The sequence below is a fragment of the Folsomia candida genome, unplaced genomic scaffold (genome assembly GCF_002217175.1).
Source record: "Folsomia candida strain VU population unplaced genomic scaffold, ASM221717v1 Fcan01_Sc006, whole genome shotgun sequence".
Taxonomy (NCBI): domain Eukaryota; kingdom Metazoa; phylum Arthropoda; class Collembola; order Entomobryomorpha; family Isotomidae; genus Folsomia; species Folsomia candida.
Window position 1 is genome coordinate 2,407,509 of NW_019091198.1, and position 24,030 is coordinate 2,431,538.

General features: G+C 38.3%; 2 protein-coding genes and 1 long non-coding RNA gene across 5 annotated transcripts; 1 reads left to right on the forward strand and 2 right to left on the reverse strand.

The window, feature by feature from the left end:
- Window positions 1-572: 572 nt before the first annotated feature.
- Window positions 573-8,462, reverse strand: LOC110851117 (integrin-linked protein kinase). Of its 3 annotated transcripts, none has more exons than XR_004835208.1 (11): window positions 7,479-8,462; window positions 6,291-6,456; window positions 5,759-5,954; window positions 5,483-5,566; window positions 4,176-4,371; window positions 4,015-4,070; window positions 3,764-3,951; window positions 3,586-3,685; window positions 3,338-3,468; window positions 2,030-3,256; window positions 573-1,631 (listed from the first exon to the last, which is right to left on the reverse strand). XR_004835208.1 is itself a non-coding variant. In XM_022098756.2 (10 exons), the coding sequence occupies exons 1-10, from the start codon at window positions 7,571-7,573 to the stop codon at window positions 3,101-3,103; spliced, it is 1,368 nt and encodes a 455-aa protein (XP_021954448.1). In that variant the 5' UTR covers window positions 7,574-8,462; the 3' UTR covers window positions 573-3,100. The 3 variants fall into 3 exon arrangements, 1 of the variants encoding a protein (XP_021954448.1); XR_004835207.1 differs by having other exon boundaries at window positions 1,989-3,256; XM_022098756.2 differs by having other exon boundaries at window positions 573-3,256.
- A 1,080-nt stretch (window positions 8,463-9,542) lies between these two features.
- LOC118436108 lies at window positions 9,543-11,744 on the forward strand. Its single transcript, XR_004835209.1, has 2 exons — window positions 9,543-10,537; window positions 10,632-11,744. It is a non-coding gene; the product is annotated as an uncharacterized LOC118436108 (long non-coding RNA).
- On the reverse strand, window positions 11,630-13,801 carry LOC110851391 (protein HEXIM1). The gene is made up of 2 exons (XM_022099151.2): window positions 13,670-13,801; window positions 11,630-13,561 (listed from the first exon to the last, which is right to left on the reverse strand). The coding sequence occupies exon 2, from the start codon at window positions 13,523-13,525 to the stop codon at window positions 12,377-12,379; it is 1,149 nt and encodes a 382-aa protein (XP_021954843.1). The 5' UTR covers window positions 13,526-13,561; window positions 13,670-13,801; the 3' UTR covers window positions 11,630-12,376.
- Between the last annotated feature and the right edge of the window lie 10,229 nt (window positions 13,802-24,030).

Sequence of the window (24,030 nt, forward strand, 5' to 3'; positions counted from 1 at the left end):
CTCCAGTTAATCAGGCGTTGACAGGAGGGACATGTCAATAATATCCCCTTGAATCCCTTCGTACTTACTTGGTGAATGCAATCCTGGTCTCATTCCTCCTGTCAAATGTCACTCTTTGCATACATTTTATAGTTGTTTCTCTGCTGCTGCATGTCTGTAGGAGTGATCTCCACCCCCTCTCCCAACACGCACCCAATTTGCAGGACAAACCTACATACAACGTACCAAATTTAGTTTTTAAGTGAAGGGTTATACTTAATTCTCTCAACTCAACGAGCTAGTAATCTGCCCAGGACAAATCGTCGTCGTCGTGTCGTGACACATTACATAATAACAACAAATAGAAGCAATCTTTTACTTACTTGTTCGTATTATGAAGAGAAATCATGCAATGCATTCTACATCGCTATTCATTCCACTGACATTAATAAATTGACCATTTGCACCAAATTTGCAAAAGTTCTTTACTCTAGAATGCAAATTCTTTAGAAGATGACTGATGTATGTAATGCGAAGTTAGGATGGCGACGACGAATTCTAAATAAATCTGCATGTCGATCCTTCTTCAAAAATGTGTTATTTCAATTAGACTTTATTCCACATTAATACTTTCATGGTTAACTAATACATATCAATCTTAGTCAGTGGTGGTACGGTATTGGGGTCATTTGTTACTATTTAAATACTACAACGGGACGAATTGGTGGTTGGTTTACGGTTGATTGGTTGGTTGGATGGATGGATGGACAACATTGCATTTTACAAGTTAGACGAGCTTATTTAATACATATATTTGTAATTGCATTGATTGCGATGTTTAGTCTGTCAAGTACGATCTGGTCGAGTTCGATTGGACGTTGATTAATAAGGTTACATTTTTGCAATTCCAAAAAAAATTTTGAAATTGAGACATCCAAATTCTTTGCATGCTCGCGGAACTCTGTATCTCGAATACTTTCTACATACTTTCGCTTCGTTACATATAGTTTACACATGTACTTATGTATGTATGTAGGCATAGGCCAGATTGGTTTTTAAAATTATGATCGCATTTGATCTCTGACATTGGAACGCTACTTTTTTGTTTGGTTTGGAGTTGTATGATTGACAGCAATTACATTTTTGGTAGGATTATTAGTAAACGTTATGAAGGCACACTGCTATGCTAAATACACTTCCCATTGGCTTCGAGACTTGCACAATTTACCAAATTATATAAATTTAAAGTTTCGTTACACAATAATAAGACACAGATTAAAATATAGTAGAGAGACAATCCCTGAATAGAGTATGGTCGGTTATATGTATGTATAACATATGTATGATTGTTGCAGTTGACAATTGACAAAATACACATTGTCCGAAACAAAATTCATATAAAACACTGACTTTCTTTTTAACATTCGTTGTACAAATACAAAACATATTTCATGCACACCGATTTAAATATATTCTAATATCCTCGTAACTTTCTCTCGTACTTTCTCTGCTGCAGATTATGGCACTTTATAATTTACAAGTTACACGTAAGGTTTGAGAAATGCTGATATTTCATATTTCAACCTAATTTCTTTTTAATTTCGACGACTTAAAGCATGTAGAACAACATCCCCTCTTAAGATTGTGACATTCTACGACATGTATATTCGATTAAGGGCAATTGTACACTAGGAGTAATTTTAGAGATTACACTTTCCTTGTTAAATCTCGCTATGCAAATGACATTGTTCAACAAGAGGATTTGGAAGTGAAATTGATTGGATTTGAAAATTTATGTTTTTTGTCAAACACAATCAATTTCACTCCAGCTGGACGATAAAAATTGACAAGAATATGATCAGATTAAGAAAAATAGCCTTACAAAGTTAAGCCTAATCTAATTCCGATTTTGCCATTTTTCTCCCAATGGGATAAGATTTGGATTTTGTAACGAGATTTAGCAGGGGAAAAAAAAAATATCCCAAAATTATCCTCCAACTGGAAATTACCATTATCAAAATTGCATGTCATAATTTCTGAATAAAACTACCCTCTCATCAACATTGTATGTAGAAAAGCCGGTGATGTTGTTGGTTAAGAGATAATTGTACGTTGTTGTAATTCTCTAAATAGTGGTAATTTTAGATTAGTTATAGGCAAACTTGTGGTACTGTATATTATTCGACGAATCGATACAAATTCGATCCAGTCTTGTAAATTACGTCGTTAAAAAGAATTAAGAGCACCTTCCGTTCTCGTGTTGCGTTTTTATGTGAAAATTTTGATTTTTCTTCGATAACTACTTATGCAAATTCCTTGCACTCCTCTTCATACCCATTAGTTCGTAGGTTACAATTCTATCGAAGATTAATAAGGCAGTACTTATACATAGATAATGCTACTAATATTACCACTGTATAAGGTCATATTCACACTAGACAGTTGTTTAGGATTATTCCGCTGTATTCTGGCAATGGAAAAAATATGTTTTCTCTTCTCATGTATCTATACATATAAAACATTCATCTTTCTCCAGCTCTAGTTGGGACAAGTTACTTTTGCACCATGGATAGAGAGGAAAATGAAAAATTGGCAGTGTTCGTAGACTTAGTGGATGAATTACAAAAAGTAATTTTGATTGAATAATTGACAAATAATTCGTCAAGCAAAATTACGCGAGTGGTTTTCACACCGGGTAGTACATAATAATTCCCTATGGTTGTTTTCGTTCGTATGTACGACGCACATGTGCAATAAAATTAAATGAACACCAAGTTAGGAGTAATAAATGTCAATTAAAGTGAACTTCAAAATTGACTTGAACCATTAATTATGTATATAATTACACTATTAGTATTCTTAAAGTCGAAAGCGAATGAACAGTGTCGGAATCGGCTTGGTCAAATTTAAAAGCAATTAACAAATCTAATGTAAGTCGTACATATTTGCTGAAGACAACCATTTTGATTGATTGGAAAAATTGAATTTAAAATATAACTAGTTGCTTTTGCAGGATAATGTAGCAGTCTAGTGTATTTATATAGCGAGGCATTATAATTCCAGTAATTGACTTGTCTTCTTAGTGATTATCTCATGTGTTTTTTCACTCAAAGAAAACCATCTATGATGCATGTGCCTGCATTTTTTCTAAGATGGGAACAATCATGTCGAATGTAGGTCGCTTTCCGGGATCTTCGTTCATGCAAATTCTGATCAATTTTGTCAAATGTTGTGAAATTCCGGGTAGAATCTGAATCCTGAGACTTTCCAACGCAATCTGGTGAAAGTGAAAGTAATATGTTACGTATATGTCAACAAATTTTGCAAGTGATGAGTTTAATCAAAGTTATGCACTAACCTTCATTCCTGCCTCCATGGGACTGAGATCTGCAAATGGGACATTTCGAGTGGCCAACTCCCATAAAATTATGGCAAAACTCCACATGTCAGCAGCCTTAAAGTTAATTTCTGATTGTCTCTTTTGCAGGGCTGTAATAACAAAACTATTTGTTAGCATTATGCTACTTATTTTGACACGATCCGTCAGGTTCTGACAGACCCTATCTATACAAACTAGTGCATTAAGTACATTCATAACATTCATACCTTCTGGAGACATCCATGCTGGATGGTACAATTTTCCTTTATCTTGGAAACCAAATTTGGCATCTGACATACTTATTCTGGCACTCAAATCCTCATCGATCTGAAATTAAACGTACAACTTAGGATTGAGCGTGACACAACCAATGATGAATCATATATGTAAATATGCATAACTTACCATGACATGGTAGCTGTTGAGGTAATAATTAGGCACGAATCTCTCCAAATTATGGAAATATGACATTCCTCTAGCGATGTCCAAGGCGAACTTCAGGGCTTGTACAGAGTCGACAACAACATTCGTATTTTGATGAAGCACATTGTACAAGGAACCGAATGGCATAAACTGACTAATCACCACCAAATCTGGAATAAATAATTTCAAATAAAAATAAAACAAAAAATCATGGTTGATTTTAATTTCTTTACCTGGAGGTGCATTACAGCATCCAATAACTGGAAGAATGTTTGGGTGCGAGAAAATTCTGAAACAAGGACGAAAAAATGTCATACATAAGATGTTTTTGGCATTGCAGATTTCTGACAAAAAAATGCATATGGTTGATGAGCAAATTACGGTACAAACGTACCTTAGCTTTGGGAACTCTTCATTAAAATCTCGCGATATCCTCGGAGTGCATTCTCGAAGAACTAGAATTTTTGCCACAATTTCATTCCCTTGCCATCGCCCTTTCCAGGTTTGGCTGGAGGGAGACTCGGACAACTGTTGTGTCAAGGAGAGGTCCTTCACGTTAATCCCCTTGTGTCGTGATAATGTGGCATCACCTTAAAATAAGTTTTTGAAATTACGTTACTTAGTATTCCCATTGAAAAGATACATTGACTTAATTTTAGTAGTGATCATCCAACCAAATTTGTTGTGTTCATGTGTCACTCATCATTTCTGACTCAAAAACAGTTAAACTGGGACATGGATAATTCCCTAGTTCCGGTTCACTTCATTAGGGGGATGCCAAAATTAAATTAAGCACTAATTTCTCACCCAAGAAGAAGTTAAAGACTCCTCGTGTAAAAAAGTGTGTACTACAAATACACATCTATGTAATCTGGCTTCATGCAAATGTCAAGCGTCTCTTGGTGGTAAAACAATGTGGGTGTTAATGGTGATGCCCATTTTTCTCTAGAAAGATATGTCTTAGAAGGATTTTCTTCACTCCTCCGTCATTCCAAATAATAACAAATGTTTAGCTAATTTGGCTTAAAAACAATCCTAAATAGATTTCCTACTGCATTTCGATGATTGTCATCCTCACCGTGTTTACTTTACATTTAAATTAGATCCACATCACTTGCATGCCTTGCTAAAAGTCATGTCGCCACCACAAAATCCGCCCCTGACTATTTCAGACCAGTGAATAGTAATGGTGCAAAAAGACTCAAGCCACCCAGACTTTCTCATCATCATCATCATCATCGAAAAAGAGAGAAAAAAACGGACGAGGAGTTGTTAGTTAGTTTCATCTCCAAATCGGATTTAATATGATTACATACGAACAAGAAGTCAGATAGACAGGAAGGAAGTAAAAGTCGACTCATTTATTCATCCGCATGTCGACACTCATATGCACACTAAAGCTTAACGGCCTGAGTCGTCAGTCAGTCACTTGACTACCACGACTGATCCTGAGTTATATGTCTGTTGTACATAATATGTACCACCGGTGCATTACTTTTATTATTGAGAGGTTCATCCAGGAACATTTTTAGTGGGTGACTGAGTGAATTGGATCTTTAATCTGAATCCTTATTTCTGTGTTGTGTGAGCTTAATTCAGATTCCACATCACCCACCAAACCCCCACCACCCTCCCTCTCCGCCACTCGTGGTGGGTACATAAGTGTGCATAAGAACAAGTGAGAAAATGAAATTCGCTTACGACTTCGATGAGTTTTGAGTCCCAGCCAGCTTTGATCTTTGTATGGAATTTTCTTCAAATCCTGTCCTGCTTCCACGGCTCTATCTATAAATAACAATCAAATCAATCCTTTACTCACCGGAAGGAAGGAAGTTGAGAGAACGGAACAAGGAAGAAAGAATACGACAACTCGGATCAAACACGATCCACCAAAAACCAAATTGTTTATATGTACACAGACCATGCAAACATGTCTTAGGATTTTCAGTTTGCAATCATTTTTCATACGCAGCTTACCATGTAATTTCGTGGAAAGCCCCCCTTTGGATTTGTCCAGCGGAGTGTCGCCATCCCGATTTGTGACGAAGACGAGCGCCCCAAACTTGGCGACCAAGTCGTCCGCCAAGTCCCCATACCCCCAAAAGCAGGCGTAGTGTAAGGCCGTGTTCCCATGTTCATTTATCGAGTTCACCTCCGCCTTCTGTTGCAACAACTGAAAAAAAAAGTTGAGGAATGATTGTTTATTTATCTGTACGCATTCAGATCTGCATATTGTAAGCTATGAATCACCACAACATTTCTACAAGTCTATTGAGACACATGAGCGAATGGGAGCTAGTTACCACACACCAAAGGAATTATTGTACATATTTGTTGTACGGAAACTTTGGAAATGGTGTTAAAATACTCTCATCAATCTGTACTGTACATATGAATGAGTGGAGGATCTGGATGTGTGGGCAAAGTAGTCGGCTGGTTTAAAATGGCAAATTCCTCATAAATCTCCAACTTGAGATAGTAACAAAAAACGGCTCAAAATGTGACATACCAGGCGTGCCACGTCATGATGTCCGTGTGCTGCGGCCAAGTGGAGTGGCGTATCGTCCCCTTTGTTCACCGCGTTGACCCGAGCCCCCCGCTGAAGGAGGAGCTCCACGATTTTGTACTGACCGTACTTGGCCGCCCAATGGAGTGCACTGAATCCGTGGTCATCCCTGGAGGAAGGGTGCAAATAATTATTTAATTATGCGGTCAGTTCAGTGAAGGAAATAGAACGTTTGACCATCAAAAAATGCATACAAGAAAAAATGCAGGTAGCGTCACAGTTATTTTTTAACTGCAGTCTCATCACACATAATTTGACTATTGTTAATATGCATGAAGCTAAAATTGAGACGATTTCTTTTCATGCATAGCATTTAATAGAATGAGCATCTCACTGATGAAAAGATTTATTTAGATCTATCCAAAACATTCGTTTAAGCTTAAAGTGGATCATCATAAAAATCGTATTTAGCTTCTAGAGAACATTACATCATCACTAATTTGGTTGTTATTACTCCATTGTAAAGCGAGTTGTGGTCACATTACGAGAGGAAGACTATGATAATTCTAGTTCATTTTTTTGTGATGGTGGTGGTGGTGGAAGGTGAGGCTGCTTGATAGTTAAAAACTTCCTTTTGCAGTTGTCTCACTATGCCGACTTCTTACGTAGGTAGTAAATAGTCGTAGACCAAGCAACTTTCACCACCAATCCACCTACGCACACTTTTAATGTAATCATTCATGCAGCCTACTAACTAGCTGAAGGGTTCTCTACCTCTCTGATGCTATTAGCTAATTCCTTCACCACCACCTCCCATGGTCAAAGCTGGTAATTTGTTGCACACTTCGCACCAAACGTGGCCAACTGTTAATTTAAAATCGGTTTCCTCCAGCATTTTACAAATCTCACTTTGCAAATTAGCTCTGGTCAATTAAGATGTGTTGAAAATATGAATTTCATGCGTAATTTCAATGCAGAGTTGAACAGTGTTAGTAGTGACTAATAAATTGCCGGCCAATTTCCGGTTAAAAAATTGATGTATTGTGTATATGAATTTCCTAATCGATTAGTTTGTATAGATCAATTTTTGTAATTTCAAAATTACAAACGGTTTGCCGATAATTTCCTGTTTTCCTATAATAATTACTTATGTAATCTGCATTGTTCTACATAATTCTGACTTTCACTTACCCTTGATTTAAATCATTTTCTGTATCTTCCAACCAAAGTTTGACTTGTAGGAGGTTCCCTTCTCTGCACCACACCGGATTAAACAAATTTTCCATTCTGGATAACAATACTTTCACTCCAGTTTCACAAATAAGTTGCACCCGCACTCTTGCTTAAGGCCTCTTAACAAGGTGAATTCCCTATTAAGTACTGCATCACATCCTTTCTCTGTTTCTTTAAAAATTTATTATGAAGGCTTTCACTTGTTGCTTAAGATTTGCAACAAGAAAAATTAAAACTTTAATCTTTAAAATGAATATCACTCAATTTATTCGTTATATCTTCCCGTTTAAAGCAATTCGTTCTTCTAAAATAGAAATATTAGCAAAACTGTAGTAAAACTGGGGTAAATGGCAGTGTTACTTCACTCTCAGACACCTCCTGCGAGAGATTCAGTGGTGTTCAGGTGTAAATGACTGTTTCGAATCATGATTGTTTGCAAAAAATGAAAAATGAGATGAATGATGAAAGGGAGATGAATTTAAAATTGAATAAAACTTAACCCTGCCTCTCTCTCCAAGTGTCTGTGAGCATTGGGTGGATTGTATTTTGGATGAGCTGCTGCTCATTTTAACATTTTAGTTAGACCTACAACATCACATCAGCCAGCAATACACGGGCTTGGCCCACATTTTTTTCTTTCTAAATGAACCAAAGAGCTGAACAGCACTGGGAGATAGAGAAAGGGTTGAATGTGATGATGATATTGGTTGGCAAGTTGGTTGGATTACGTATAAGTTTGCTCAGCACTTTCCACAAATGTAAATCCAAATCCACTCCACCAAAACTCCTCCTTGTTTAAATGTCAGTGCAGTGAATGGGAAAAGTGAATCTTCTTGGAGATGATGTGGATGGGTGTAACGTGATATAGTAAAACTAAACATTATGCCCTATACGAAAAAGACCATCATCAGCAGCGCTAATGAAAATGCAAACTCTTTTGCCTTTGGTTTTAACAGCCAACTTGGTTTATGGTTTCTCTCTTTTCTACCGACCTACAACGCTGCTATTTACATGTTATGCAATTCCTCTAAACCCATCGTCTTATTACTCATGCACAAAGAAAACGTAGGTAAAGTGACGCTGAAATGTGAAAGAAAATATGTGCAGAGGATGTAAGTCACACCGAATTTGCATGGATTTTATTAGTTATGCATGTCAGTAATTGTCAGTAGTCAAATTGTTGTAATATGTTAATGACTGGCTTCGTTAATTGATCGTTAGGTGAGGTAACAACGTGCAGGATAAAGTAATCCATCCTCGCTTATCTACATACACTCAGGATAATTTAATAAAATTGTAAGATTAAGAAATATTCAACGCTAATGAGCAATACTCATGTATAAAATTAACTTTCTTAATCGATAATAATTGCCAAAAGTGTCAGGTAGGCTGAGTGAGAAACAAATAAATCGAATGCACATATTTCTGTTCGCCACGGAGGAGTCGAAACACTTTTTTTGCAAATCGGGCTAAGCTATTAACATTAGGCGAACAGGTCAGCTTCCATAACATGAAAATTGTAGTCACAAGTAGTAAATAATGTGTCACAGGAAACGGTTCGAAACCTGAGTTTTTGCAAAGTCGTCTCTGCCAACATAAACGGAAGCCAATAAAGTTGAGACGAGGCGAGAGAGAGACGACTCTCATTCTGTTTCTCGTCTCCTCAGATTGGGAGCAGTTTTGTATTGGAATCGTATGAAAAAAATTCGGTACAAAATTATAAAACCCACCAACCTATCTATATCTATGTGCATAGGTATAAGTACATATGCATAGACTAATAATTAAGTGTAAAACTACTGTCGCACACATAATAGCATGCAACTTGGAGATAGATAAGCATGCGAAATAAAGAATGTTCTCGCTATGCTTTCACCACGTCGTCTCAACCTCCTCTTCGAGTACAAAGTCAAAGTCTTTCCACATTCAGACTCAAAAGTTTACTTCCATGACTTTATAACAGTGAAGATATTTAGATGTCAAATTAATTAAGTGTATTCTTCTAATTACCATTATGATTAAATGGTTAATCAATGTCGTATATAACAGTGGGAAGTTCTACTAGTACTACTCAATGAGCACGCACTGACGTCTCAGTACGGATGTCTCAACAATATGCATGTACCCATCTCATTGAGAGGATTTGCATTTGAACAGCATGACTGACCAAGATGAGACTATTAATTGGGTGAAACAATGCCTTATTAGTGGAATTAGATTCTACTACCCGATCCGTCCAACCAACCCGGGTGACATCTGGCGAGGTTGCAAATTTGAGAAAGGTTTTCGATGGCCTGACCCGCCCCAGCAGCGGATTGGATGTGAGTCAGGGGCCTTTGCTATCTTGGCAATGCTTTCTCGTCTCATTTGGCCGTTCCTCACCACCATCGCCGTCTCATTTTCGTTGTAGTTTGCAATTCCACTTTTTGTTCTTCTCCCCGTCTCATTTCCAAGTCACTTGTTGTCACTTTTTCCCTCAAAGTTCCCATCAAAATTTTAAAAGGTTTTTTGACAAAGAAATGTGGGGAAGCCGCTGCACATGGTCCAGCCAGGTTGGAGAGGAGGTGACACGTGAGAATTTACAAAACATTAATATAAGCAAGCACGACGACGACGACGGCAGCAACAATAACAAACAAGTGAGTGGATAATTTGGGGGCGAGGGGCAATTAGACGACGAAGGGGTCCCATCTACAAATTGAGGGAGGAACGCTCACGAGGTTCTGACCATTGTTTTATTCTTCACTTATCATTTTTGAGTTAAGGGAGGATAAAATGATGGTACTTTTCATCTTTGACCCAACCCGGACAAAATGGAGGACTGGTGGATGATGAGGGACGTTGGTAAACTTCATAACGTTAATTTTTTATTTATTTTTGACATCCACCCACACCCCTTCAACATGTGTCACATCGACATGATGTCATTGCGCCCTGACCACCGACTCATCCCTCTTTGCGTTATGAAGTTTACAAACGTCCCATGATGAGGCAACAACAACAATCGAATTACTCTGGTGAGTTTACTATAATTTTTCAATAAAAAGTCCCGTTCTCCTCAATATGTGGTTCTCAATAAAAATAATTTAATCCTGTTCTTCTCATATGTAGTGGCTCAATTGCAATTCGTGAAAGAGGACAATAAGAACAAAGGGGACACGTATTTCAAAAGAGCAACTATAATTTCCTCTCTCAAACCAAAATTAACAACATTTTTCTACTTGTGTATCTTTCAGTAAGAAAAATCATGCAACAAACAGACCTGCTGGACTTTTAAATTACCATTATTCAGGATGAATTGATGATCGCTATTACCAATCCGGATAAGTATAGTTGTGAAATGGTAAAATATCTCCCAACATCATGAATCATAAAGTATGATTGATTACAAAGTTTTCTTTTCGTTTTTCACGCTGGCTTCAATCACTGGGTGAAGCCATCCAAAAATTGAGCAGTCTAAAAGTACCGAAATACTCGACCGCTAACACTGTTTGTCAATATTACCCCTAAAATATATACCGAGTAAAAGTTGCCAAGTTTCGACATCCAAGGTATACTCTTGAACAGAGTTCTCCAAACTGGTGCAAGTTTTCATGCCAAAGCTTTACAAAATTCTGTCCTTTTCCGTTCATTTCTCTTGTGAAAGGATAAAAATCCAGTAATTTTTTACAATGTATGCATCCTCAAAGGGGGAATATAGCTTTGTTGGGTAGAACAAGGTCATATTTTGGTAGAAAATGCAAAATAGGAGGGTGTGATTGTGGGGTTAGTGTGGCACCACCGCCTCCACGTGTCCATCATGAACGTCTCCTCCATTGGTTGTGGTTCGTAGGGGCGGTGGATGTGAGCAGTTTTTTAGTTTTTTTCTCGCTGCTGAGGAGGCTGAGGGAAAGAGAAGGTGCTGAGGTTTTTTAGTGAAATAAACGTTTCATAATAAGAAAGAACTGGAATTAATTAATGAATTGAATTGTGGGATAAGTGATCTGGTGAAATTGTGATATTTTCTGTGTTGGTAAAGTAAACAAACGACAGAGTAGTATTTTAATGGAAATAAAGTGACCGTGTTTAAAGAAACAGGAAAAATATATAGTTGTTTATATCTGTGACAATACAATTTTTAATTTGTACTTTATTGTTCGTCATAAAAATACATAATATTACACATTTCTCATCATCGTCATCATTTAACGCGTATTCATATTATGCGAACATTATTATGGCGAATAGTCCAGACAAATATAAACTATCGTATTTGTAAAGTATGACTGAGAAATGTTCTACTTGGTTGGAACAAGTAATAATAATAATAAAGTTTTGTAAAACAAGTAATCGTACTTTTGAAAAGTAAATAGTTACATTAATTAATTGCTCAATTATTAAATAGTCATTAGAATTTCCATGCGTGGATCTGTCATCTAGAATAATTTTTTAAGTTGAATAAAAACAATAATAACAAAAATGTCAAGATTAATTCCATTCATCAAAATATTAATAAGAATAGCAATATTATCGTAGTAAAGTAATTTCTCCACTCTATTATACTCATTTTTTGAAAAAAATAGTCATTCATTTTTTCATTATTTAAAATATTATTGTGCATAATACGTAATAGATTTCAAAACATCATCATACATAAATTTGGAAACATGAATTTAAGAGTCAGCAGCGTAGAAAAAAAATCAAATAATTGTTTACATTGAATGTAATATAAAGATATGCATATTATCTTATACATAATCAACACTATAAATTTAGTAACACATCGGGTATTTTTGGTTGGGTTCAAATAATGACAACTAGAGCGCATTTAATTGACGGAAAATCGAAGTAGAATGTCGTTTGGATGAGGATTTTTCTTACTTGCTCATCCCACCAGTCCCACTGTCGGTGGATGCCCGATCAGCCTCCATGTCGTCATCCTCCTCCATCCCGACGACTTCGTCACCATCTTCCTTCCCTTGTTTCAAAGTCATCTTGCGTAGGTACTTGTTATCAGCTTTGATCTTCTGATTTTCCTCCCTCAGTTTGAGAATCTCTTCTTGGATGGAACCATCTCCTTCTTCCTCTCCTCCTCCTCCTTTATCACCATCATCATCGCTGGGATTGGAGGTAGATGCAGTGACGATATTGGTATTGGTGGGGGGTGAAAATAGTTCAACGACCATTTCATTGGAAGAAGAAGGGTTGGAGGAAGTATTTATCTTGCCATCCGTCGTCGTTGTTGTGATGGTGGTAGTACCGTACACATCCGTTCCAGTCTTTAATTTTCTCTCCAACAATTCCACCCTGTCCTGAAGCAATTGATACTCTGAGATAAGTTCAGCTTTCGTCATGGAACTTAACCTTTCTGCATTGACGATATCGTATGTGGCAGAGAATTCTCGGCTCAGGTAGTCTTGATCGTCCTCCGAGGAAGAGTAGAAAGCTCCTCCGGAATTAGCAGGTCCACTAGAAATGGTCGTATTAGTATCCCGTAGGAAGCTAAACGCATGATTGGCATCTACCATCCCCTCCGGGTTTGAATAGAGATGACTCGGGTTGAAGTCGATATATCCGTGACGTTGTTCAAATTCGTCATCATTGAAATCAAGATGATACAAATGGTCGTGCTCCTGCATGAGAAATTCATTTGTGTTATTCGGCGCGGGTTGAGTATTTCTTCGGATTCTTTTTCCATGGTGTTCATGGAAATTGGAATTGTTCATCCTTCTCTGAGCATTCTGATGCTGTCTTCGATGATGGCGACGAAACTGTTTCTTGTTGTTATTTGAATTGTTATAATTTCCAGGGGGGTTGTTGTTGAATTGTTGTCTGTTAGCATGGTTATTTCTACCAGTGCCTTTTCCATGCAAATTCACTTTGTTGTTGTTGCTGGCTGCTGCCGTGGTTGTGGACGAGATCAACTTTTCTAGCACCTCCTTCTCTCCGCCCTGTGGCTGCTGCTGCTCAACTCCGCCACCACCACCACCACCGTGAATTCTCTCCATCTCCAACCCTCCCGACATTTCTTCGCATTTACACACAAGTTGCTGCTGCTCTGACTGAAATTTGAAAAGACAAAATTATCAAAAAATTATCAAATTTGAGGAATGATGATAAAATGAGTGATGTGATGAAGGGGTGGTGGGCCCTCGGGGGAGGGCACTTACATTTAGTATTGAGAGTTGTTGCCTCTCCGACTGCTGCTGACACACTGGGGCCCAAGGAGCGAGCCCATTCTCTTAAGTAGGCGGCGGACCACGCTCCCCTCTCCGAGAGGAAAACTAGTCCCTCTCTCACTCCAATTTTGTGCTCGGAAAGACAAAGTTTTTGGGGTGTGGGTTGCCCTCATATTTTGATAAGCCGTGGGGGCAAGATTTTTAAAAACTGGGGGCATTTTAACCTCTCCTAGACCTGTTTTAACTCCGTATTGGTATCAACATTGAGGAGGATTTTGCTGGGGTGGTCGTAGTTTGTGGCAGTAGTTTCTGGGAGCGAACATGAACTGGATGAGGGGGATTTATGATGATGATGACGATGATGATTGTTTCAGGGGACCTTCTGCGACGTGGGGGTGGTCGATTTGGACGTTTTTTTCTATTCGTTATGTGGAGAAAGTTGTGCGGGAGGGGGTGTGGTTGGTGAGAGGTCAAAGTGGACTTGACATTTTCTCATCATCTTTTAAAATGTGGATAAGAGTCGGAGGATGGTGGAGGTTAAAAAGAAGTTATAATTATCCTCCTCCTCCTCTTGGTAAAAATGTGGCGACAAACTCTTGGCCGTTCCTCATGTGAACAAACAAACTGTTCTATTTCCACTCTCCCTGGTTCAGGCGAACCTTTTTATCGTGTGCTTCAACAACTTGGGAGAGGATGGTGCAAAAAGCTTGTGAAATTTGAGATCCGCATGCAATTGTTTGTGGGGAGCAGGGTATTATGTAGAAAGTCCAGAGTAAGTACTTACTTGCTGGATATTGAAATTTGAGAGCAATTTGATTCATTTATTTCGCACGTGTTAAAAAGGATCGGAAAGTAAAAAGAAGAATGTATAAGGTGTTGGGATGCATAATAAATAAGAATAATATTAGCATTATGACGGCGTAATTAAAGGTAACTTGACGCTCAGAGGTAGGTGAGGGTGGCTAAAAATAACAATTAAAATGGATTTTGACATGAAATGAAGAGTTCTCCTCTCTTGGATAAGTTGAAGGATTCAGATTTGTTGATGGTGCGTGAATGGCCTTCCTGCCATAAACACGACTTTTAAAACTTATACGGTCCCTTTATACCATTGCCACCACCATGCCAAGAGCACAAAACTGGTATAAAAATGACCAAAGCAAAGCAATAATGGTTTTTGGACTGTGCATCGATTTAGGTTCAGCTATATATCCAACCAAACATAGTACGAGGATGCTAAGGGATCTTCTTCCTCTGTTTTAGTCCACCTTCCTTCTTCACCGTCTTCGATATGAGGAGACAATTTGTGTAAAGGGATTTAAAGAAAATGAGACCCTTCTTCTCCTCATTATCCCCAGATTACAATAATGATGAACCTGCCTACCAAGACTTTCAGTATTTTTAAGGTGTCCTATGCAGTACGAGTAATAATGTGGTTGCAAATTGAGATTATCGTTCGTTCGTTCCTTCTCACGTTGCGTTGCGTTGGCGAATCTCTGTTGTCGCGTGGTAAGTGTTTGGCAGAAATGTAAATAATGTTCTCGTAGTAAAAAAACAGCCCCATGCTATGAATGAGTATAAGAGGAGATTATATTATTCCTTGATGTTGTTAATAGTTGTTATGCATGCAGCTCATACATACTCTGGCAGACCAAGTCAGGCCAGAAAAGTTGAAGGAAGGAGTTGCTTGGTAGTATGTAAGTAGTAAGAATTTCGTATACGCAGAGAATAGAGCAGCATAGCAACCTAATTAATGCCGAGCTGAGCGTATATATATCCAATCAGCCATCACTATATATCATTATTATGTGGGATTTTTGCTATAACAAGAACCAATAATGATAGAAATAGTAGTGGATGGAATGGAATCACCACTGGGTTAACTTGTCTTGGAGCAGTCTCAAAAAGTGCGTATTTCGTTATAAAATTGGTAGAAAAATCGTCAATTAGCTAACGCGGGTGGATTGTTGAGACTGATAAATGTTACGTCAAGGAAGGATAGGTAATTATAAACGGAACGAGGAGGAGAAAGCCACTGCTACAAATTCCAGTAAACTATTTCCCTGGGAAGAAAGTCTACTGCTGCTTGGAAACTTTGGCTGGTTTGGTTGGTAAAGCAAAGCAGCCTGTCCTTATTCTGTTGAGAGTTGATGCATAGCTTCAGTATATATAGATAAATGTACGTCGTGCATGCATGGTGAAAAAGTAGAGAGAAAGCTCGAAAGGCGACCAAGTTGCAAAATCCGACAATTCTGCACATTCTCAACTTGCCTCAGTTGAATATTGTCTACCCGAGTCTGTTCCTAGGTTGCTTGCTGTAGTAGTGGAGTGAGTGGAACTTCAGCAATGGAATTGAATTGCGAGAGACACGGATGGAATCGAGTTAGTGAGCAATGTGTAAATCTATCTGCATGTTGTATGTAAGGTGAGATTTTGAGATGAGATTGACTCCGATCACACTTTTTCAAACGTGCATCGTCCTTATGCTTTTTCCTCCTCCCTAGAAGAGAACCATAATATCCTTCTCCCTCTGCTGTTTAATTACTCTGCAAGCAAGAGGTGAAAAGGAGACTTTGTAAATGTCATTTGCGACAAGTCCATGTTTTTCTCTTTCAACCACATTTTGCTCTAATTACTCCTGCTTGCTTGGAAACCAGGCAAAAGTTTCTGGTAAAACTAAAAAAAACTCATCACACATATTATCCATCTATCTCATCATATTCTGAATTGTGTAATAACATAACATCGTCGTCGTCGTCATCATCATCATCATCATCTCATCTCAATGATAGAAAAATGGTCGGCTCTTTGCGCTACAACAACTATACATAAAGTGAACGAGTTATGTACTGTGCGGGTGGAGCTTAAACCTACGGCCTCCTGAAGTACCTTGTGCTGAGACTAGGGTTTCTCGTGAGTTTAGCTCCATTCGCACAGCACATAACTAACTCACTTCAAGTATAGCTTATTTTGATGTCGTCCGTGGTGGTGTGATGGTGGTGGTTCTGGCAACAACTTTGCTGCAAAAGTTACAACTCTACGCGTTGGTTGGATGTATAGTACATGCGATGATAAGGCAAAATGGTAAAACGCAGTTGCATCTCATCTCTCTCAAAGAGAAGAGAAGGAGAAGAGGGAGAGGAAATTGCAACAAACCAACCAAGTGAGTACAGTAAAAAGCGAACGGACGGCGGATCTATCCAATCCAACATGCAATCCACGAACCAAACTAAAGCAGCAAAGTAGTGGAATTGGAGAATGGCACAAGCTTACGAGCCAACGAGATGATGCTGAACTGACTGCACACAACACACACGAGAGTATTCTCGTGTGCAGAAGACGGCTCTTCTCTGCTGGTGGTGATATTTGGTCGGATTTTGCAAGCTTTAAAACTTGTAAAACTTTAACGCGCCCAAGTTGTTCCTTATCCTGTGATCATTACTCGACTCTGCTTTTGCATTAGTTACCACACGTCCATGTGCTCTCGTAATATGTGCCTCTCTGTCTCTCCTGAATGTTGATGGGTTTTATGTAGCAGTAAGAATTTGGGTCCATTTCATACGAGTTAATGTGTTTTTGGATAAGTGAAAATGAAATGCAACCAGATGAGTCTTATAATAATAATGTCCCAAATAATTTTTTTGGGAAGACAAGACGTACATATTTACATCGAGAGAGCAGACTTCCTTGCTTAAAGGTTTTATTATTATAGGAAATGCGACCATGTAAATCAGTCGAGGAGGAGGAGGAGGAGAAGGAGGAACAAGATATAAAACTTGGTCTCTTGACTTTGTAACATTATTAACAAAATTATCGTTAGCATATTCTACTCGACTCCTCAGTTAGAGGTCATTCTATTCTGCATTGTACATATCTGTGAAAGGCTATAGAATCACTCCTCTGAAACAATGTAAAGATAGCAAACAATGTATGCGGACAAGATATGACTTGAAATTCGAATTGCTTCAATAACTCCACTAGCGAAACGAAAGTCAAAAGTGTATAGGTCGTCGGTTGTTAGTTAGCAGCAGTGGTCGTACATATGCAGCAGCAGCAGCGGATAGATCGCCATCAGCAGAATTCATTTCTTCACCCAAGAAGACAGCCAAGAAGAAGAAGATATGCACTGAACTGAACTAAAATGCGTCTATGGAATTAATTCAGGCTCTCTCACATTCATTTCAATATCACGATCCTCCGTCCGACACTGAATCAACCTCTCCCATCTGCAACAATAACAACGCAACGCATCAAGCCGTCTCGTAGTCTTGTTAACCCATAAAGTCAAGTTGAAGCTCCTCATGTCTTCCCTTTTGCATGTGCCTTTTCCTCGCATCTCATGTGTGCATCCTATTCTTGGCAGGAATATATAGGGACCATTTCACGCATGTACATATAAATATATTTGGATGTATGTATGCCCTCCAAAAGTGTGCAAGTCCCTCCTGGGGAGATTTGTTGATATTGGTCTTGAAAAATTAGTGGGGGGACTTGTGACATCCAGCAGAAGAGAGAAAAGTGACAATAACTCTCCAAGATTACATCTAAACAAAGTGTTTATTGCGTCGTCGTTCTTTCCTTTTACTCACTTTACGCTCCCAATAATACGAGCGAATAGAACAAACTTGAATCTTGCTGTATTGGTGGATGGATGGAACAGACAAAAGTAATAAAAATGGGTTACATTGTTTAGAGTAAAACTTGAGAGAGTATTATGAGCAGTATGCAACAATAGAGGTTGGCTGCTTGTTTGGCTGGTTACCAAAGTAGTAATCTCATCCTGCGTACTTGCTAGCGTTTTCTTACTACCCCGGTAATAGATAGACCACGGAATTGTTTGTTATTTAGCTACAAATACAATGCAACAACGCTATGATGCATCATGGATGTGGAAAACTGAGGGTGAGAGAGAGAGGCTATACAGAGACGACAGCAAAACTTGGTCGAGGAATACCATCATCATCATCGTCAAGAAAGAAATGAAGGAAGTAATGGTAATATGACTTTGTCTCAAACTTTGTTCTCAACCATTTTACCTTACGGACCAAGTATCGTATCGACTACTCGAGGAACACGGTTATAATTCCTTGGTCTCTTTTTTATCCTCATTCAACATTATGCAACGTGAGGAAAAGGATATGCAACGCCATTGTAATCAATGCGATAACATGCTGATATACTTAATACTCTAATCAATGCTCTTGTTATCAGCATCAATATCATCCGTAATCAATCAGCTGGAATTTCATCCATGCAGCAATGTGGTAAGGTCCACAATCTCGCACAGACAACAGAGTATATAACCTGGGAGTAATTGGATTGCGGGGAATCATTAATGTTTCGGGTAATTAGGTGCTGTGTAAAGCTTGATAGGTTTTTACATGCAGGTAGATATGTACTGCATGTACAGGGATATGTTCATTGGATGGGGCAATGAATCCACCAAAATGTGAGATAATTATCTTTAACTGTTATTTTGAGTGGGGCATGTTGGGCATAGTTAAATAAAATCAAACTGTTGGTTCAGATTTCCTTCTCCAAATTGAATGACGCAGATCCAGATATTACTTTCTTTTCCTGGAGAAGAAGAACAACATTCTCTCTCCAGCCAGAAGAGCGGCATGAAATCTAATATGTGAATTTCTATACGTACGTATAATGCACATCCAATTAAATAAAATTTGGACGTATGTATGTACATATAACCAAGCAAACTTCAATTTAAGTAGGAATATTATCGACCAAAAAGAATTTAATCCACTTCCTAAACAAATGACATTTTTGTTACTACACAGGATGCATTTTATATTTTGTCATTTGATACGCCAACTTAAAGTCTCATTGATACTGCATTGTTACTCCTGCTGCTGCTGCGTAGTACACACATATTTATTCCTCTCTCAAGCCAGTGTTATTGCATTTAGCCAATCTTATTACATTACTTATGGGCATATGGAAGGTGTACTCAGCATCGGGTATCAAATCATCACTGAGCAAACAATCGAATCGAGAAGTCAACATTTATAAAGTCACACACACAATAATGTTATCACGGTGTGGACTGTGCCATGATGGCGATGTGGTATTTGCAGTGGGTACGGACGGGGCAGTTTAATAAGAGTTCACCCAACACAGATATTATTATTATTATTGTTCTCCATCCAACGCTGTAGTATTATCTGTTTGTTGTCGTATGTATTACATAAAGGGTAGTAAGTTAGTAACTTGGTTAGCTAGTTAGTGCTGCCTGCCTATGGCTGGTTGGTATCTCTCTGCTTCTCCTTTGTCCTTGGGTCTGTTATCAACAAATGGGGCTACTTTTAACAACTTTTAAGTTCGTCTCTGATTAACCTTCGGCCAAGACTACATCTCAACGCTGGGTCGTCGGACGGAGCGAATGAAATATTATTCAATCTATGCAATCAATAGATTATCAGTGAAATTTAGCCATGCTCATAATAACTGCTTCCTCCACTACTAGGTCAGTTAGTGACTTATTTACTCCCATAATACGTAATATCTATCTACGTATGTAGATACATATAGTTGCATGGACTCTAAAGTAATACGGATGTCAAAGGCCATTATTTTAAGCATCAATCGCTCTTTATTGTTCTAAAGCCATATTCTATGTATATGTGCATATTTATACGACGTAGTGGCACCTCTAACCCCAAAACATTGGTTACTTTGTCATATAATGTCTCTGGATAATTCAACGCGTTTTCTCTCTAATGAGCCGCATTCATTCTCTAAAAAAACACCCACAACAAAGTACGCGGAACCGACGGATGGCTAAGTTCTGAAAATGAGTGAAAGTCCAAGCTTACACAAGATTACCGAGACCATGGAGAGAGAGAGAAAGAACACACAAACTCCTTCACAACTTTATCCCACCCACCACCGCAGAAGAATATTGCGAGATGAGAGAACACGTATAAAGTGCACAAACAAACAAGTCCGGCGTCTATGTTGCCATCCTGGACTCGCGAAATACCTACCAACCACCATTGTATACCTACTGCCAAAAAGTAATCTCATAAACATACACACAATTTACAATGACATAATGGTCACCTCGTCAGGATTATGGGGGATATATGTCTTAATAAGCTATCCTCTGACATGGCCAAATATGCCAATATTCGCAAATTTAAATGAGGTCGTATTTTATGTAGGGAGGAAGAAAACCAATTAATTTTTGTGCACAATCGAGTGACAGGTTAAAATAGGCAGCACACATATCAGGCAGGCAAACGAAGGAGAAAAGCTCCCAGTACCTGCATGTGCAATATATACACACACATATAACATCCTTTCACATGAAGATGAAACAGCAGGCGACTTATTACGACGACGACGACGACGACGACGAGTATATGCAGATGTGCATATGCCCAAAATCCTGTGCGAGGTGGTTTAACTTGGTATATGTATATGGACATATATCCCATTTTCCACCATATATTTATTCTGCCATGTCGACGCTAGGGAGCAATATGCTGTATGTAAAGGTAGTGCATTTAGGATGGACGGGGATGATTGAAAAAAAATCTTACTTCACTTTTGCACAATGACCAAATTACAACGCACTTGCAACTTACAATTTGTAAGGATGGATGAGTACGAATTGAGATCTGACAGAGTTAGATGAAGAAGAAGAAGGATAAAAGACTTGACTTTTTTTATTATTTTCAAGAGAAGAAAAGCGAATGGCAATCTTCCATGCGAATGTCAGAGTTTATTATAATAAGAGGATAGAAAAACGATGCTTGTGTATATGTAGACCCATTTCAATCTAAAAGTATTTATTTAATAATCTAATTGCACAATTTATTAATCAAACTCGTATTCAAACTTGGATGCAAATTTGTAGCCAACTTTATGTAATAAAAATAAATTATTTAGATCAAGCATTTTTCTCCAATCTGTGGGAGTGTGTCCAGATTCAGAGGATAAAATAATAATCAAGTGCATCCAACCAGCCAAGGATTCTTCATTCTAAATGTGGTGGCGTTGGTGGTGGTGGTGGTTAAAGTTGGATTGCTTACGTCGGAATTATTTGCAAACATGCTGGTGCATAGTAACTGGCTTTTTAATTTTAACACGATATTCATCCAACTTTGCTTTATTAAGTATTGTGCCGCAGAGCTATTTGCATACTGTACTCGCAAGGTTTTATTAACATCATTTTATCCCCTTTTGATAAGTCATTGAATTTGCTGGATTAGCAGCAGGAGCAGGAGCAGCAGGTTGACAATGGCGAGGTATGCATGTCGTTGGAGTTGTTTGATTATTATTTTGGTGCTTTCTTGTTGTCATTACTTATCTCTTTCTCATCATCTCGCCATCTCCTCTCACTCAGTCTCAGTGAAGTAAGTAATGTGGTAGCACATAGGACCCAACTGGGACGACGAAATAAGTCACGGCAGAGAGTTTATTTTCTTCATCTCTCCTAAACTGCAAAGTGTTTCGTCCTTCTGACTGGATTGGACTTGAAGCCTCGTTCAGCACTTTAACCAGCTACACAGCAACTCGAAAACCAGGCAATTTCAGATGACTATAATAAAACTGGAATGGAAACAACAAATAAAATGCGTGGACATGACATGGGAGTGAACTGGAATCTCCGTTATAACTGGTTTCCCCTCTCTCAAAGGCGAGATGACTGTAAATGCTCACAAAACATGCACATTTCGAAAGCAGCAGGGATGATAGTGCAATATATATGCTTAAAAAACAGTTTTAGGAATATATATGTATTTCATGAAAATGGTAAAATATCGTGTTCAATTGACAGTTTGGTTTATACATTGCTGAGGAAAATGTATAAATATGTATATAATTCTCTGGTGGTTATGATGATATGCAAAAGCCCGTTTTTTTAAAACCTCTCATCATCATACGTTGAGAATTTCAATGGCAAATTTGCAAGTAATACATACGTGCTAACATTGTCCTCACTGCTTATTTGCTTGTTTTTAACGATGCAAATATAAATTTGCACTTTGTTTAAGTTGGTGGTAGTTTCGGTTGCACTTGCACAAGTGGGTTTTGGGCAGGTCCTAATAATAATGGTCCCACCACAGCACCACCATCCATCGTCATATTTTATACGGAAGAAGCGTCAAGCGAAATGATTTTAACTTGGACGCTAATGCACTTTATTACGGCAGCAGAGAGAGGTTTGCTTGTCAAGTAGTGAAGCTTTAAGCCTTGCTATAATTCCCTCTCTCAGAATATAAGTCGCCTAAATTTGTCAGTCTGATACATAAAACTGCAACACTTGAATTAATTCACAGCAGCAGCAACAACCTCTTCTCTTCTCTGGGTTTCATAACTTGATTCATATTATTTATTCGCTCTCCTTCATGGACACAATATGTTGCGAAGCTAAGCTCTGTGCTAGTGGTTTAGTAGTGTCGATGACATAGGACGCGTATGGTGTCAATTTAGCATATGTATAAGAACAACATATGAAGAACTAGCATATTAAATGTGCTTCATCCTTCGTCTTGTGTCAGTCATCGAGAGAGACATTTCACACAGAAACGGTTTTGGCATAGTTATCAGTGGTACTTCTACTAACTCTCATTAGAGTTGTTGGCACAAAAAGTTTTGAGGAATTGACAGAACAATAATGAATGGATGGATGTACAGTGCAAAAAGAAGTTGGGGGTACTTGAAACCAAGAAACAGCACATGCACACACACACATTTTATAAAAAGGTGAGAAGAGCGATACACTTTACGCTCAAGTAGTAGCAATGGTCTTGGCGACTTATTTCCTCTCCTTAAAGGGCACAGACCCCTGTGATATGCATGCACACTCATTTCATTATAAATCAATGGTTTGCATTGATCAGATGAATGGTGTTATGCGGCAGGCAGGTAAGGTAAAAGGTAAGCATGAGAAGGTAACCAGGCGTATCGCATCACAAGTGGTGAGTAATAATACTCATAGGTAGAGAGAGACTATGGCATTGTATCTCAACCAGCATATCATCATAATAACAAAGTTTGGTTCTTGAATTGCTACACGATGGTGGAAATTGGAAACGAAAATGACTCTTGCGATGTGAAGGAAGAAGGCTCAGTCAGAGGTCGTAATGCTGCTCTTTCATTACGTATTAAACACAACAGAGAAGTTGAAATTGAGCTTACACCATTATTATTATTATGGGACTTGTGTATATGCATGCACTGCTATTACTGGTTCATATGTAATGATCCCACAGGCCTCGCAAGTAGCAGCAGCAGCAGTTAAGTTAGTTTTGGTGGTAATACATAATATACGTCAAGACATATATGCATGCACGTATGTATGTATACACTTATTATGATGGGATGAG